The sequence below is a fragment of the Anarrhichthys ocellatus genome, unplaced genomic scaffold, assembly GCF_004355925.1.
Source record: "Anarrhichthys ocellatus isolate YVR2014 unplaced genomic scaffold, GSC_Weel_1.0 scaffold16, whole genome shotgun sequence".
NCBI lineage: Eukaryota > Metazoa > Chordata > Actinopteri > Perciformes > Anarhichadidae > Anarrhichthys > Anarrhichthys ocellatus.
Window position 1 is genome coordinate 3404560 of NW_022280046.1, and position 16686 is coordinate 3421245.

At 41.3% G+C, this 16686-nt stretch overlaps 1 protein-coding gene across 1 annotated transcript in view; it reads right to left on the minus strand.

The window, feature by feature from the left end:
- Window positions 1–13259: 13259 nt before the first annotated feature.
- The window catches only part of LOC116388228 (uncharacterized), a 22916-nt gene continuing 19489 nt past the window's right edge, over window positions 13260–16686 (minus strand). The window contains exon 10 of the mRNA XM_031855913.1: window positions 13260–14807. Within this exon, the coding sequence (XP_031711773.1) occupies window positions 14646–14807 (162 nt within the window). The 3' untranslated portion in view covers window positions 13260–14645. The remainder of the gene's footprint in view (window positions 14808–16686) is intronic.

A 16686-nucleotide genomic window follows, 5' to 3' on the forward strand; every position in this document is an offset into this window, starting at 1 on the left:
CCCCCCCCCCCCCCCCCCTGTGAGGAAACACCTGCCTTCCTTGTTAGTCAACTCATTTGTTCAGATTTTCTTTTTCATTTGTCATATGTCTGTGGATTTGCATGCCTCTGGATCGCATTGTGTTCAGTACATCCAACAAAAGTGACTCTGTGCAGAAAAATATAGTATGACATGTATTCGGCGTGTGTATCAAGTTTGCTGCGCGTGAGCATGAAGTGCGAGCAGTTGACACAAGCACTGCAGCAAAAATAAACCATGAATGAAAGGACCTTGAATGTTGAGAGGAAGACGAGACAGCGACAGGCACAACAGGGATGATGTGGAGATGAAGGACGACGAGGGAAAGGGAGGAGGGACGGTGAGTGATGGATGATCGAGTAAGAAAGAAGAGGTGATTACTTGTGCTGGATTGCAGCCTCTAGTGTCCCATATAAACACACACACACACACACACACACCACGCCGCATTACTACCAACCCTAAACAATGCTTCGCACTGGCGGGATGGTGCTGCTGCCGTAGCAACAAGGGAGAGGTGTAGGAGGGCGGAGACAGTCCGGGGGGGCTGCGAGGGGATTGGCTGGAAACAGACTCTGCACTGATGTCATCCCTCCATCCCCCGGCTCTCCCCTGTCCATCCATTCATCCCCTCACATCCCTCGCCCGCATGCTGTCATTCATCAACTTGGTGGAGGGGGGGGAGAGAGAGAGGGAGGGTATTTTGTATTTGAGCTTTGCACACGTCATCGTCTTCTCTCTTAATGTTGTCATTTTTTTTATTGTATGTACATATGTAATGAATAGTAGTCAATAATAGTGCTGTTGTTTCAGTATGGAAACCCTGCATACATCGAGTACAAATTCCACAAGGCAGGATAATTAAAACAGCAACACACCATGAGAAACAGCACACACTCAAACTTGTGTGAGTGTGTTTGTGTGTTTCATGTGTGTACGTTCTAGATCTGCCCCACTCTCTAATCCTATAATCCAATGGTTAAGCCTTGACTGAGTGCCGCAAACATTTACATGAATGAGTTAGTGTCGTTTGTCATGCGTCTGTGTGAGTGTGTCGACAGAGGCAGAGAGAGAAGGATGACGGAGAGACAGAGTTATGAGTGTGAAAGGGGGAAAATAAGAGTAACTATGATTCAAATGATGAAAGAGATGCTGTTAGGAAACAGAGGGGGGGGTAAACTGAAAAAAAGTATAGAGAGAAGGAGGGCAAAGGATAGAGGCAGCGAGAGTTGAGTGAGTGGTGTGGGGGGGTTGTTACTCTGTTAAGAGCGGATCCATAATTTATGTAAGAGTGAAATTGTCATTGCTGACAAATTGTTTAACTTGTTTCTGATTTTAAAATCCAGGGGTATTAAACATTAAACTGACTTTACATACATGTAGATATTCCTATGAACCCGGATTGATGTATTGGATAAATACATGTGATGCCAATGCTTTTTGGGATATATTTTATGAGTTAATGTCATGTTTGTCCAGAGCTGTTTGTGGAGACTCTGTTGGTTAATGAGTAATAAAACAGGTCACCAGCTGCTTATCCCCATTTCAATGGACCAACTTACTGAGCACACTCACACATACACACACACACATGCAAGGTCATTGCATTGAATCCCTTCTTGTCTGGACCTCACATGCTAATCTAGTGAACCCAATGCTGCAGACACTCTGTCGGCACACACACAGGCACGTGCCTTATTGCCTCTTTCCTCCCACCGGTTATTGTGAATGGGAATCGTGGGTTTCTTATTTGGTCATTAGGTTGCTTACTTCCTCCTCAGCCTTATGTGCTATAACACTGCGCTGTTTGACAACCCCTGACCCCAAAGGGAGCCTCAGTTGGCAGGAAATCAATTCTTTTTAAATGTAACCTTTATTTAACTAGGAAATTCAATGCAGTGAACATTTACAATGATAACTCGGTTGTTCTGACTATAAACTTTGAAAACAGAAGAAAGAAAGAAAAAAATCGACCACCCAAACCTGACAACTTTATGCATTATAGCAGCACAACCATCAGGACTGAGGACTGAGACCAGGACAGAGACGGTACACCTCCACCGCAGCGTGCGGTGTGTGTGTGTTTGATAGAGTGAGAGTATAACAGTGCGAGGAGGAGATAAAGTGAAAGGGGACGAGTATAAAGAGAGATTTTTAAACACATTTTAGACTTTTTCGTCAACAATATTGCATGTTTGATGACGTCACCGTGAGTGTTTAATGACGTTAGTGTGTCTCGTCCCTATTTTTTTTTGTTTGTCTGTGAACACAGAATTTTTCCAGGTGTTTCTGTAATTTCTCTCTCACACACCCACAAAATAGACTTGATCCTCATTCAAATACCTGTGTGTGTTTTGAATAGTCAAAGTAGCACAGGGTGAAACAGTGAGCTCATATTCAAACCTATTCATATTTCACTTAAACATCTGGAACCCAGGGACGTGTGTCCAGCCAAACAGTCCTTTTACAACCTACAACATTCAAAGTGCGTTTTCAAACTAAGAAGCTATTTTGTTTTAGTAAATAAGATTAGAAAAGAAGTTCATGATCATAGCCTGGAGGAAGCTCAGGTTTTTAAAGTACCGTCCTATCATAAATACTGTCTCACAGCTTGGGCACAGAGTCCAGACCGCATGTGTTTTTATATGTGGCCATCTGGGTAATATCCACAGGCTGGTGCTGAGGGGTGTACAGACAGCGGTGATGCCAAAGAAAAAGTTGAAGCTACAAGCAGGCATCATATTAGGAAGATGTGATGACATGAAACAGATCCGAGAAGAGTTTTGCATCACTTACGGCTAATGTTGATGTTGCTATGGCCCGTTTACAACAGACACACACACAGCAAAATTCATCCGTGCGTTTTCACAAAATGTGTAGTTGGAGAAGCTTAGTGACATAGTGACCACTGTTGTGCCATCGACTCCTGCCTCCCAGCTGTCAAATCATTCCTGTTCATGCTCAGACAGAGAAGGTTAAATAAAAGTAGATGGTGCAACATCTTTCTTCATTTTGGACTCTCCAGTTCTCTGTTCCCTCAAAGGTCAGTACTGTCAAGACGTGTCACAGTTTACCTAAATGTAGGAATTTTTGACATTTTTTGAGTGGTACAAAATGATTAGATTCAGCACCAATACACTTTTACAATTTATTTTTGTCAGATAAATTATAAACTAATTAATATAATTTAAGAGGTTGATTAAAAAAATTGTACATTTGTAAATTACTGGACAAGACAAAACAAATACACCCCCAAAAAAAGACTATAAAGTAGGAAAAAAGATAAAATAACTGACACAATGAGTTGTTTGTGTCAATATAATTCAGTGCCCTGACGTATGTGTATGAACACACGTCTACTATACATGTAAAAAGCTGTCTGGGGTAAATGTGTCTGTGCGTAGATGTGGGGAAGAGAGAAAGACGTATTTTGGTATTTTTTGCTATTTGGTGGCAACTACTAATTCTTAGTGACCTCTTCTATAACCCAAGCTTCATGTTTGTTTTCCTTTATAAGAAAAAAAGTGTCTCAGCTCCTCTCTGTGTGTTTGTGATGGAATGCCTATGAATCAAGACTGTGAGGAGGATTATCCACAGGTCAAAAGCAGGAAGAACTAAAGCACAACTTGTGTGTGTGTGTGTGTATGTGTGTGTGTGTCTGTTTACTGACATGTGGCATTCTGAGCAGCACAGACACGTGGATAAAAGACAGGAAACAGACTGCCATTGTAACCCTTTCCGCATCTGTACACAAACACTCTTATGTTCCTTTCTCCTGCAGTTTGTGAGCAAAATGTACATCTATATACATTGTACTCTCAAATTGAAAACATGCACAAACCATACTGAACTCGTGTTGACCTGCGTCTCATGTGATATTTTTCTGTTCGTTTTCCCAGAGAACGACATGTAGGGCAGCTGACCAGAGATGGAATGGACAAGGGGAGGAGGGGGAAGGAGAGATGAATGGGGGAGGGACGAGAGGAAGCGGAGTGTCCTTGTTAATGTGACACGGTCACATTTAAGTGATTGAATTTCCTCTGTGTGACTGTGTGTGTGTGTGTGTGTGTTTATCAGTGTATATCCATGAGTCAATTGCCCAATTGCTACACAGCCAACATGACTTGAGTTACACAACACACAACTGATACATCCCCCCCCCCCCCCCCCCCCCTTGAGAGGCTCAAAATCAAACTCGGGGCTCGAGGTGTTCTCACAATGTGCCACAGAACAACGCAGCTGAATCATATTACAGTATGTCCTGTGTGTTGCAATATTTCGAAAGCTCTCTCTCTTCCTGCGTGCTTCCTGCTGTCTGTAAGACTATGCAACAGAGAAGTCAAGAGGAAGAAGTTAGAGGTAGATTGTTATCAAACTTTCACTTTCAACCTTGCGGAGCCTCATGGAGGACCCTGGACCAAACAACCATTTACATGCTTTTGCTACATATTTTGCCATTCAACTTCTTACATAACCCTCTCATATATGGCAACAGAATGCAAGCAGAGGAACTGGAAATGAAAGATAAATGCTACTGGTTGGGAAACAGCTACGGACCAGTAACATTAAAACGCTCCATTGAAATGAATAGATTCCAGTAGAAACCAGAGGACCTGCAATAAAATGTCTCTGATTGATTTCTTTATTAAACTACATATACTGTCTGAAAAGCAAACGCAGTGTTGTGTAATGTTGCCTGAAGGAAAACCAACTCACAGTCATGTGTGAACCTGCTAACAATAGCCTGCTAACAGAACTAACATGCCAGATGCTGTCCACAGACACAATGTGGGTGGACATGATATAACAAATTTTTTTTCAAATACAATTTTTTATAGTATTATTTCCAAAGATGGCAAAAGAGCTCACAAAAACATATCAGCGTAGCCTATATTAAATAGGGCCTATTTAATATACTGTATCTATCTATCGGTGGTGGAATTAGCTGCCAGGCTTGGGGCACTAGCTAAAATCCTGCCTAGCAAATTGGTCAGCGCATTTAGCCGTATTTTGGCACACAAATGGGTATTTTAGCATGCTGGTGCTGCATATACCGTGAGAAGGTTTTATGGAGGTTTTGAAATTGGATATTTTTTTAGTAATTCACTGTAAATGTTGTGAAAGAGACTACAGTTTCGAAAGAGCAATAACACAAGCCTATGGGCAGTGAGCGTTTGATACTGTAGACATAGAAGCTAAAGATAAAACAAATACATCAAATATTATTACGCTACATCAGATACGGTCGGTACTTCTTCAAAGGAAAGCCTTTGGTTCATTTATTGTGTAATATGACTTCTGACTTCCAGGGAATGATGTATATCAAAGCAGTATTTATCACCAACACACCCTATAACCAAATAGAGAATAATGTTGATTTTCCTTTGAACAATGAATATTTCCATCTATGTGGGCTGCTCCCTAAGATCGAAAAATTCTGAGAATAAGACGGAGGTGAGAGCCGTGCAGTCGTGACCGATGCAAGCATTGTATTTTTACATCTCAGCACATATACCGCCTTCTTCAGGATGAAAGATAAACACAGAAATCGACTGAGATCTATATATACATATTGTCAATATGGTTTGCTGTATTTTTCTGTTTTTATATGCTTGTATGTGTGTATATCTAGGTGCGTGTTTCTGCGCATATGAATGATAATTTCATATTTTGACATTTGTAATGTAGAAATAAATACATTTTGTATGCTTGGCTCAGAAGATGTGGACATAGAGATGGATAAATAACTACTTGCTGTGAGAGAGCATACTGTACATGTTCCTCACGATGTGAAGGTCAGACTGCTCTCTGCTGTCACAGGTCACAGCAACGTCACAACGTCTGACAATCACAATCTCCTTCTGTTTAATCGAATTGTACGCTGTCTCCTCTGCTATTCTACCTTCCAATCAGACCCCTAAATATAATCAGATTTCAGATGTGAGGGTCAAGTCACATTTACTTTTTAAGCACACCGCATTATCCACATTGACTGTGCCATGGATGCCCGTTTGTCTGTTTGTGCTGCAAGCAATGCTGCCCCTGCCCTTTGCTCATGCTGTCTATAAATACCCCAACCAGTAAAGAGCAACTTCACAGAAGGGTCAGGCTGCAGGAACTTCCAAAATTATACGTATTCAGGGCGACCCAAATCCTGGGAACCAAAGACAGTTTGAGTGATTTCATTTTATTTTCCATATCAGATATGTCCCACTAACCAGCTCCCATTCTAGCTGCAGGGGAAATGCCTCTTTCGTCAAAATGTTTCCCATGAATTAAGCCTTTAAGCCTGTCATGCATTTGCCTCAGCATTGTGCTTTAATGTGCACTGAAACTTGTGGTTGCCAGGAAACACTTGATAATATTTTTGGGCCTTGTGTCTCGATTGTGCTCTCCTGCTGGGAATATCACCCATCTCCATTGCACTTGAATTTCACCTTGTTAATAACATTCAAGAAGGCACTATTGTGGGCAGTGTACTTTATTTCATCCAAACCCCAGGAGGAAGATATAACACTAGAAAGTACTGGAACTCACAGTCCAACTCCTACTTATTCCACCAGTCGCAGCCAAACACTGAGCCGATTCTTCAGTTTCTGAGGAAATGTGTTTTTCTTTTTGAGAGTTTCGCCGTAAGTCCTCATGTTCTAACTGCTGTCATTGTCTCTACTTGTGCACAGACACTCTCCTCCCCACTGGGACGAGTTCTGAGGAAAAGCATGGAAGACACAGTGATGTAGCACTGAATTAAGAAAACACTCTTACAAGTCAGAGGGCTGACTAGAATTTAGAAAAAGTTGCTTTTACACTTGGCTGTAACTGAATTATTGTTTAGGACGCTTACAACAATTAATCCCCATCCTATACTCCATGAATTATTTCCATTTTGCTCAATAGACAGCAGGATTTACACTCATCTCTGGATGCATGACTTAACTTTACGTCACCATAACAGCAGTGGGCAAGGTTTGTTTAGCTGCAGTCTGTTCTCCGGGGGAATGCATGCTTTCACCGGGCAACAGCCCTTCTTAAGACACGCCGACATAACTATGCAAACAGCGGAATTTTTGTGAGCGATGACGTTGATAATGCCGATGAATCGCCTCAGCCCTGATTCTAATGAGCCTGCAAGTGACATAGGAAGGGAAGCCAAATGGTTTGTTGAATCACATATTTTTCTGATCCAGGCAGCCCACAAAGAAAATGACGGAGTTGTCTCATTTCCCAGTGTGTGGGTACGTAGGCACCCTACGTAGATACCCATATGTATGTGCAAAAGCACTGAAAAAGGTTTTGAGTTTGAGTTTTTCGTGATAAGTCTCCTCTAAGTCTTAAATGCTCCGACATTTCTTATGCTCTGCGTTGCCAGCGGCTCACCTGCAAACTCAGCTGCCGCTGGCAACTACCACTACTGCTAGTAGCATTAGACGAGGTCAGAGTCTATGGCCAAATATCGACTGTACATATCCTGCATTCATATAATTATCCATTCCACATACATTGGCTGACTTAAATAACTCAAGGCAAATACTGCAATAAACTCAAGAATACGCATGGCTTTCACCTGTTTCCAAAATCTTCGTCTGAATTCTATCATAAAACACTATATCTGAAATAACGTGTGACTATCTTCAACCTGAAATATTCAGCTTGACTACCATTTGGGATTTTTACTTAACTGAACGAACAGCTACGTTCACTCTGTGTAAAATGATGGTCAGGAGTGAAAACGGGACTATTAGAAAAGTGGCCTGACCACTCAAACTGTGTGAGCACGGCTAAAGCTGTGGAAGAAACAGGCCTGCTATTGTTGTCTCTATATCTGAGCGTGTTGGGGAAGCCATGCTTTCCCAACAGCTGAGGATAAACATACTTTTCACAGAGCTCTGTAACACCAAGCAAACAGCACAGATTGAGGGTAAGAATGCAGTCTGAACATTGCCCCGGGCTGCCTAGCTGCTTGCTCAATGTGTGTGCACGATGGAGCCTGACCAAGATTCATGATATTTCTCAAACAATTTAATCCAGGGAGTGGAAGTTAGTTGCCCAGTTTGTCTAACATTGAACACAAATTAAAAAGCATATAATATGTGTCGTATATTCGAAATGAAAGAAGTCAGTTCCCAACACTAGCGTTATGTTACGATCAAAATAATTTGATACTGGTGTCAATACGGATGACAAAACAATTTTTTATACGTTCATTTTCTTCAAACATGTTTTGAAGTTTTCACAAAATAATAAACATAACAAAAGTTTGATTTAAACCAGGAACAAACTGGTCAAATAATAACTTTGACAACACGATACCTAATATAAAATTACATATTGACAAATCTACAGGTAGGGGGAAGTTTGATATTTAAATAGTGCAGTGGAAAGGCTCATTTACCTTTGAAACCCCATCTTAACAGTTTGCAAATTGACTTTGATGCTACTGAAGACGTATCTTTAAAAAGAGTTCATGCAAATATACTTACATTTAAAAAAAATACTTAATCAATTCCTAAAACAGCCGGGCACTGTAGTGCATTTATTAGGGACTATTTTCAAGGTGAGTTAATACACATTTGGTGGGCTGGTGAGTATTTACAACATCATGGCAGCGACTCAAAATATATACTACTTTGCCAATGTTCATGACAATAAAAAAATAGGTCAAATTTAAATAATCTGAGGAACAGCAGATATTAATAGCTGTTAGTGACTCTGCTTGAAAAATGTTCAGATTCCAGCTAAACCTTTCATTGTCTTCCCCTCCCCTACACACCTGTTTTCCTCTCCTCTCATTTATTCCATCCCTCTGCCTTTCTCATCCTACTTCACCTCCTCTTCTTCCTCCCATGCGGACGTCACCGGAGACGGGGTCATTACCCCGGCAGCTAAAAACAGGTCAAGTGTTGTTCCGTGATGTTGAAATTAACGACTGCAGTCCCGAAGAGAGGAGAGGGGGACAGACGGAGGGGAGCCATAGGAGAGACCGAAGAGGACAAGTGGTTTAAAGTGTTTAAAAGAGAGGATGTCAATTAGAGAGGGAGGATTCTTTTACTCAACTGTACTCCCAACCACTCAGCCGACTCCCGTGTTACCTCTCCATCGCTCACATTACAACTGCAACATCATGGAACGACACTTGATTGTAATTTTGAAATTACAATGAGAGTCACAAGAGGATGGGAAGCTAGTCCTGAAATAGTCTTCATGCGTAGTAAGCCGAGGTATTTCAGTATCAGAAGCATCTGGGTCCAGATCATGTCTATGCAAACACTTTAAAGAGGTCTAAAAGTAGCAGTTACATTTGTACTATTTAGTTTAAATGGTTTCTGTGGGTTTACTGCATCTAATTAATGCATTTGAGTGCTTAAAGTAATACATTAGTATTCTAGATTAAGAACATAAGAGATTTTCTTTCATATTTAGTTTTATAGTTGTTCACCATCAACTCATTTTTCAAAAGGATTATGGAGAGATTTATAGTATTTTCAATAACAAATTAGCAATGATGTGTGTTTTTTTTCTGTAAGCCATGCTAGCAGCGTGGCTATAGGTCAGTCTGTCCACCACCAAGTCCAGACTGAAATATCTCAACAAATACTGGATGGATTGCCAATAAATTTGGTATAGACATTCATGCTCCCCATAGGATGAATACGGGATCCCCTGACTTTCCATTTAGTGCCATCATCAGGTCAACATTTAAATTTGTTCAATACATTGGTTTATGACTGACAAAACGAATGACATTCCCATCAGCCTCCGCTGTTCTTTGTGTTTAGTGCTAAATAGCTAAAGTTAGCATGCTAACATGCTAAACTAAGATGGCATGGTAAACATTGAACCTGCTAAACATCTGCATGTTAACATTGTCAGTGTGAGCATGTCAGCATCCTGACGTTAGCATTTAGCTCAAAGTATCGCAGCCCTTCTTATTCTAAAGAAATAAATGAGGGCCCTACTGACTGAAACAACAATGTCATAATCATAGAAGTTCAAATTTCAAATTGCTGAATTCTAACATGAAGGCATTGACTGCCTGATGTCAGTGCTGTCGACTGAGGACATGACATGACTATAAGCTGCGTGTGCACATCCATCAACTTCCTCAACAAGGCCCCGGAAGTTCATTCATATTCTACGTGGGCGACCTGAAACTCAGCTGATGCTACAGGTCAACTAGCTCACCACTTCTCAACTTCTGCCAGAGACGCTCACATCAGAACTATATAGGACCAATTGCTGCCACAAATCATGACATACTTATATTTGACAGAGTGCTCTGCTCCTGAGGGCTGCCTGGTGAAACTGAGCGGCAGCGCGGAGTTCAGCAGCACAGGGAAGATAAATGAGACAATTAAACTGTGCTTGATGGCACCTCAGTGACTAATGGCTTTTCCTTCCTGCTTGTCTGAGCACAGACAAACACAGTAGTAAGCAGCAAGGACTGTGTGTGTGTGTGTGTGTGTGTGTGTGTGTGTGCTGCTTTGACGGACACATGCTTGTGTGTTTGTGCGAGTGTGTCTCTGTGTGGGCGGGAGGTTTGCTGCAGGAATTTGACTGATGGAGAAACACTTGTAGACATCAAAACAATGAGAATAAGATTACCAGGTGAGACAAAGATGAGGCTGCATAGTTTTGTATACAATTTTGTAACAATTATACCGTTTGTTTAAATTTTATTACTGTGCTGACTGTCCACAAAGCGTGTGATGTGTTTGTTTTGCATCTGTGTAAAAATGCATTTCATTCTAAAACTAGGAAACTATGCATAAGAAGGGCTAAAAAGACAGCTCACTAAACCCCTTCCGAATGTTTTTCCGCTCTAACATTACCAAGGAGCATATCACAAACTAACCATATGATTTGTGGGGTTAGAGCCTACCGGTTACGTGGGGCTGGCCTATATGACCAAAATCTGCTACCACAATAAAGGAAACCTCATATCTCTAAAATAAATATATATATATAGCACGATATAATGCATTTTCTGGTAATTCAATAAATAAATAAAGTCTATATGAAATAACCACATGGTTTTGCATACTCTTGAGTGAATGTAATACTTAACAAATGAAAAGACCTGAGTATTTTTTAGAGTTTATTTTCATTTAATTAAGAACTTTGGTGCAAAATAATACATTTTTTCAGATTAATTTGAGTCAGAATGTGCTTGTGTACACTATCACAAGAAGTTGGCTGTCAGTCAACTGTGCCCATAAAAATGTGCTGGGTGCATGTAACACACTTTGTTTACAGTGACTCTTATGTGTGTGCATGTGGCAGGGGTAGGCAGTGGGTTTTTCCTGCCTTTACTTCCTGTTGTATACCCTGTTAAAGGCCAACAGTCCACTGGGAGTGGAGAGATAGGACAGTCATGTGGTAATTAGCTCTGCTCATTAAAACTGACCCCAGGCTTTGTTCCGCCATCTGGACACACTGTCCTACCTCCGACACTACTTCCCTTTTCTCACCATCCTGGATGGAAAATGACCCCACCTTTAGTGTATTGCATTTTTCTAATTCTCTATAAATTATAATATATTCCTTCATCAAACATGTGCATGACAAACAATGTGAGCTGTGTTGGTTGAAGGATCCTGTAGCCCAGAACATCTTTGCCATACACCGAGCATCGGGGATACCGATGAGGCCAGGTTTGTGAGCAGACTTTAAAATGTACAAATCCCCAGAGGGACTGAGGTCCACCAACCACAGTCTCACAAAAATCCTGTAGGAAACACTGAGAAGTATCTACCGACACCAGACTACAGGCTGTAAAACTCCTCAACCCATCCTTCTTTCTCGACCGTGGCATATTCTCTTCTGTTTTTGTGTGAAGCATAAAGGGACAAACGAACCTAAATGAACTGCATCTTATTGAAATCTACATGTATGAAAGAGAGCATATGCCGCCTCTGCTCATCACATTCTTGAAATTCATTGACATTACATTCACCAGAAGAAATCCACTCGGCCATTGTTTGCGGTGGGCGCGTGTGGTTAGCTGACTTCTAAAAGTGTTGAAATGTGAAGGGGTGGCCCACAAGCGGGCACACAGATAGCCTGGTTGAGCCTGGAATGCAAGACATATGCCGTGTGAAATGCTGATCTATTCATCGAGTGACCTAAAGGTCTCAGGTTAAATCCCTACAACAGTCGACGTGTCCGAATCCAATCAACTTCCGCTACTTGTGAGAGGAGCTTCACTTAACTCCACCTGATGTCGACCACGATATTTCATCATTAATCGAATGTAGTATGATTTTTTGGTATTTGATGATTCAAATAGCTGATAAATCACACTAAACTATAACACAGAAACCAATACTATGACATCACTTGTGACTGTAAATCGTCTGTCGCCTGTCGTGCTTTGCTGTGAGTACCGGACAAGCTAACGGACAAGTGCAGGGAGAGCAGTGAGTCATACCACTCTGTTCACAAGAGCCCCATTTTCTGCCTGATCTTGTGTGATGTATGTCTGCGTGTGTGTGTGTGTGTGTGTGTGTGTGAGGGGGGAAACAGAGACAACGGCTGAGTGAGACAAGTAAGAAACATGCCCGTCTGCAGCATAATTCATTGTGTATAGGAGGGAGTATAGTTTGGTGTGTGAGAGAGAGAGCAGCGAAGAGAACAAAGTAGGTTTGTTGCGAAGGACAAAAGCATCTTTCTGAGACACATGCCGATAGCAGATTACAGGGACGGCGGGCAGCATTAACGGCATAGCTCACGTTTCATACGAGTTACACACTCGAGGCCTTATTCACACTGCAGCTGAACATGTTCAAGCTCACATTGGACATATTATTGTTGCTGGGATAAGTTAAACGAAATCTGTAATAAAGCATTAATATTGCTACATGTTTATATATGTAACTTAACTGTAACTGTGAAACGTAATTTTCTGTCTGCTTTTTACTGTCTATTTGTATGCTATTTTATTAGACATAAACTGGGTTTTCCTTGAGAATAGTATCACAATATGTGTTTCAGTCTTCTCCTTTAGATGTGATGTGGGTGAAAGCAATTAGAGAACATCTTACTGTTTTATTTTAGCTGCTTCAAACTTTTTGTGACATCTAAAATGAATCTACTCCGTCATCACAGGATATGCACATGAGCTATAAGCAGTTCAACCAGAAAGGTACTTTTTGCTTTTAGAAAGACACGAGAAGGACTTTCAGAGGGAAAAAGTATCAAGCTCTTACAAATAATTTTAGATAAATTAAATAAAGAAATAATTGTTACATTTTTTTATTTATTTTGTCCTTATTCTTTGAATCATCCGATGACCCCTGAGATCTATTTGGGAAGCCCGGAAAAACAAATTGGAAACAAATAGCATTCAAAATGACACCTGTATTTCACCTGTAGATTTGACAGGATACAGAAACAGTGAAATACTCCAAATGTCACATTTTTTACAAAAAATATAGCACACAGATTAATAAAAGAACAATGTGGTATTATAGTGGAGATAAAATACTAACTAACATTAAAAGAAGTTTGACACTAACCCATACATCAAACAATTACACAACATAAAAAAAGTAATTTAACAATTATGCACTTACATGACTATGCCAGACAAATGCAAACAATATGTAATGTAATATAATGTAATATATATAATAATATAATAATATAATGTGTCACTTCAATATTAACAAATACAAATTTAAAACCATTTTATTTTTTTCATGTTTCATGTGATAGACAGAGAACAACTCTAGCTTGGTTTATGATTCATGTGCTAGAAATCATTCAGGTTACGAAGGTTATTTAAAATGTGGACGCGCGATCTCAAACGCCTTCTGGCAACATTTACATGTGACTCAGATGGTGCGTGTATCACTGCCAACTGCTTTCAAAAATAACCAGTTTAGTGTGTGTGTGTGTGTGTGTGTGTGTGTGTGTGTGTGTGTGTGTGAGACTTGCATACTAAAGTCAGTGTCGGTATGACGAACTGTTGCTGTGGTGGTTGCTAGGTGGTGGAAGGGGGGGAGGGGAGGCAGGTTTGCAGTTAGGTATTGAATTTGAAGGCTCACCTCTGCGTACGTGTGTGCACATGTGTGTGTGTGTTCCCTTGGATTTATGTGGTTTAAATATTGATACTGCGGAGTAGGGGGGAATGCAATTTCTACCAAACAAGGGCTGTAGTTTTGGAGGAAATTTCAATTTCTGTTCACAGTAAACTCCACCACGGGAAAAGGGAAGGTGTATCTCTATTCAACCTATAAGCAGTATCTGATGTATGAGACAGATTCAGTTGGGAAATGAGTTCCATGTTCCGGATCTGGTGAATCTTTTTCATAAATGACTCATTTAAAAAAAAAAATTAAAAAAAACTGACCAAAAAAAATGCTGTCTAGCAGTGTCAGATTCAGCAATAGGAGAACGATTATGAGTCATTTAGTTCGTGTTTTGTTGCAGATTCCTCAAGCAAAGCTGCTGAATATCTGGCAGAGCAACACAGAGTGAAACCAGCACACTCCTCGGCTTTCCCAGGATGATTACTCTATCATATGCAGCGGGGGGGGGCCTCGAGCTAGTTTTTAGTGCTTATATGTATTTCTTTGCCCCCCCCCCCAACTTATCAGCAGCTACATCACTAAACATACTGTGCATCCCTAGCTGGTGTCGCTACCATCAGATCTGGTACGATCGAGTCGGGTGAAGGAGATGGTGGGGGGGTTGGCCGGGCGAGACACAGGCAGCCATTTGTACTCAAGGTCCTGCGATGGAGGGTCCAAACACCAGTCGTAGTTCTTTAACAGGTACAGGCACGCTTCCTGGGAGCAAAACAAGAAAAGAAAGAGTTTTCTGTTTAAAAGTAAAAACTAAAAACGTACTTTCTGCCTGATGATATTTAGAGTGAAAAGCAGTGTGGCAAAAGGCAGTGAAAATGTCCTGATTTTATAGCATTGCAAAGACAAAACGTTGAACCAGGAGGCACTCAGCAGAGCGAGAGCCTCTGCCAACGCGTGAAAAAAAAAACCTCCAACTTGTTAAGCTACAGCCTCCATAACACTTGTTGTTCTGTTTATTTGTATGTTGAGTCCAGATTTCAAAGTAATGCAACGCAACACCTTTCCGCAGCCAAGTTGAAACAGAACATTAGGTCATCGGGACCCGAACACCTTCTTGATATCTGTGCTAATTTGATCATCTAACAGAGAGTGTACAATTTTCAAATTTTACCGATTCACATTACAGTCTACTTTGTGTAAAAGTTGGACGAAGAGGGAAAACCCTGATTCTGTTTTATTCTACATACTAAGTGCACTCAGAGCTCCATGGCTGGCAGCATTCCCCATTGGTGGAAACCCGGCCACCGAGCAGACCAATCGCATTCACCAGTAACAGCCAGTTGCGCTGCCTCCCTCCACTTTGTGAATGAAGATTTCCCTGATAGAGGGGGGGGGGGGGAGCCGGATGAATAAACGGGGATGGAGTAAGGGAGGAAAGAAGAAGAGGGAATCGGGGAAGGATGATGACGGTGGGTGTGGGAGGAAGGAGGAAAGGGGGAGGATGAAGCAAGGAGGCGATGACTCACATCTCTGACCTAGATCCCTGTGGTCTAATTTTTACTCTGGTCACACCCTCTTATATATGTGTGTGTGTGTGTGTGTGTGTGTGTGTGTGTGTGTGGTGGTATGTGCAAGTGGTCAGTCTGCTGAGAGCCAATCAGACAGACAAGATGAGGTTCAACACGTGCCTCATTGGTGCAAAATAAGTCTGAACAAGGTGTAATCTACCAGTGTAGGTCAAATAACGTACATTAAGTGTATTAGTGTGACTCAACCGACGTGAACTGCTGAGATAAGCCTCTCATTAGCTGACTGGTGGAGTCTGCTTCCTTCCCTCCTACAAACACACCGCAACTAGCATAAGTGCATAACAGCCGGCCATCCAGCTTTAGGTCACGTAACACATTTAAAACCCTTTTAAGGGTATCTAGTTTCAAAAGGAGTCACCTGGAAACACAATATTTTCAACCAAATCATGGAGCTAGCTTAATTATCTAGTTAGCTACAGCTGATAAAAAGTCCAAATCGCCAGCCACAGGCCAGAAATGAGAAGCATGTCTTTGTCTACCGCTGTTTGAAATCATGGACCTAACAATTTGATGGTAGATGCTCCCATTATCAATGTATCAATGCTATGCAAGTACATAGTATAAGCTCAAAATCATGAAATATTCAATCCTTGAATCATACGTTTTGAACCGACACAAAGGTTCGTCTGTGATAACTGAAAAGAAGAGGGAACCCTTCCATTTAGTTTCGCACGTTTCCAATTAAAACCTTGGGAATCCACCAGCTCGCTGTGGTTGTTTTCAGGTTGGCGTCACCCTCCAAGGCTCACAACACATACATAGAGAGACTGCTGATTCCAGAGGGAACATCCCCACATGGGAAATAAATCTCTGCCCTTCCTGTCTTCACACCTGTAACATGTCTTGTTCTTTCCATAGGCTGTGTATGCATGTATGTGTGTGTGTGTGTGTATGTGTCTCCTGAGTATAGGCAATGGTGGCTATGGTGAGGGCTGCCGTGAGGACTGGCAGGTGGTTTGAACAGGACAGTCTGTACCTGTGCTCTCCGTCTGTTATCACTAATAAACACACACACACACACACACACACACACACACACACACACACACACA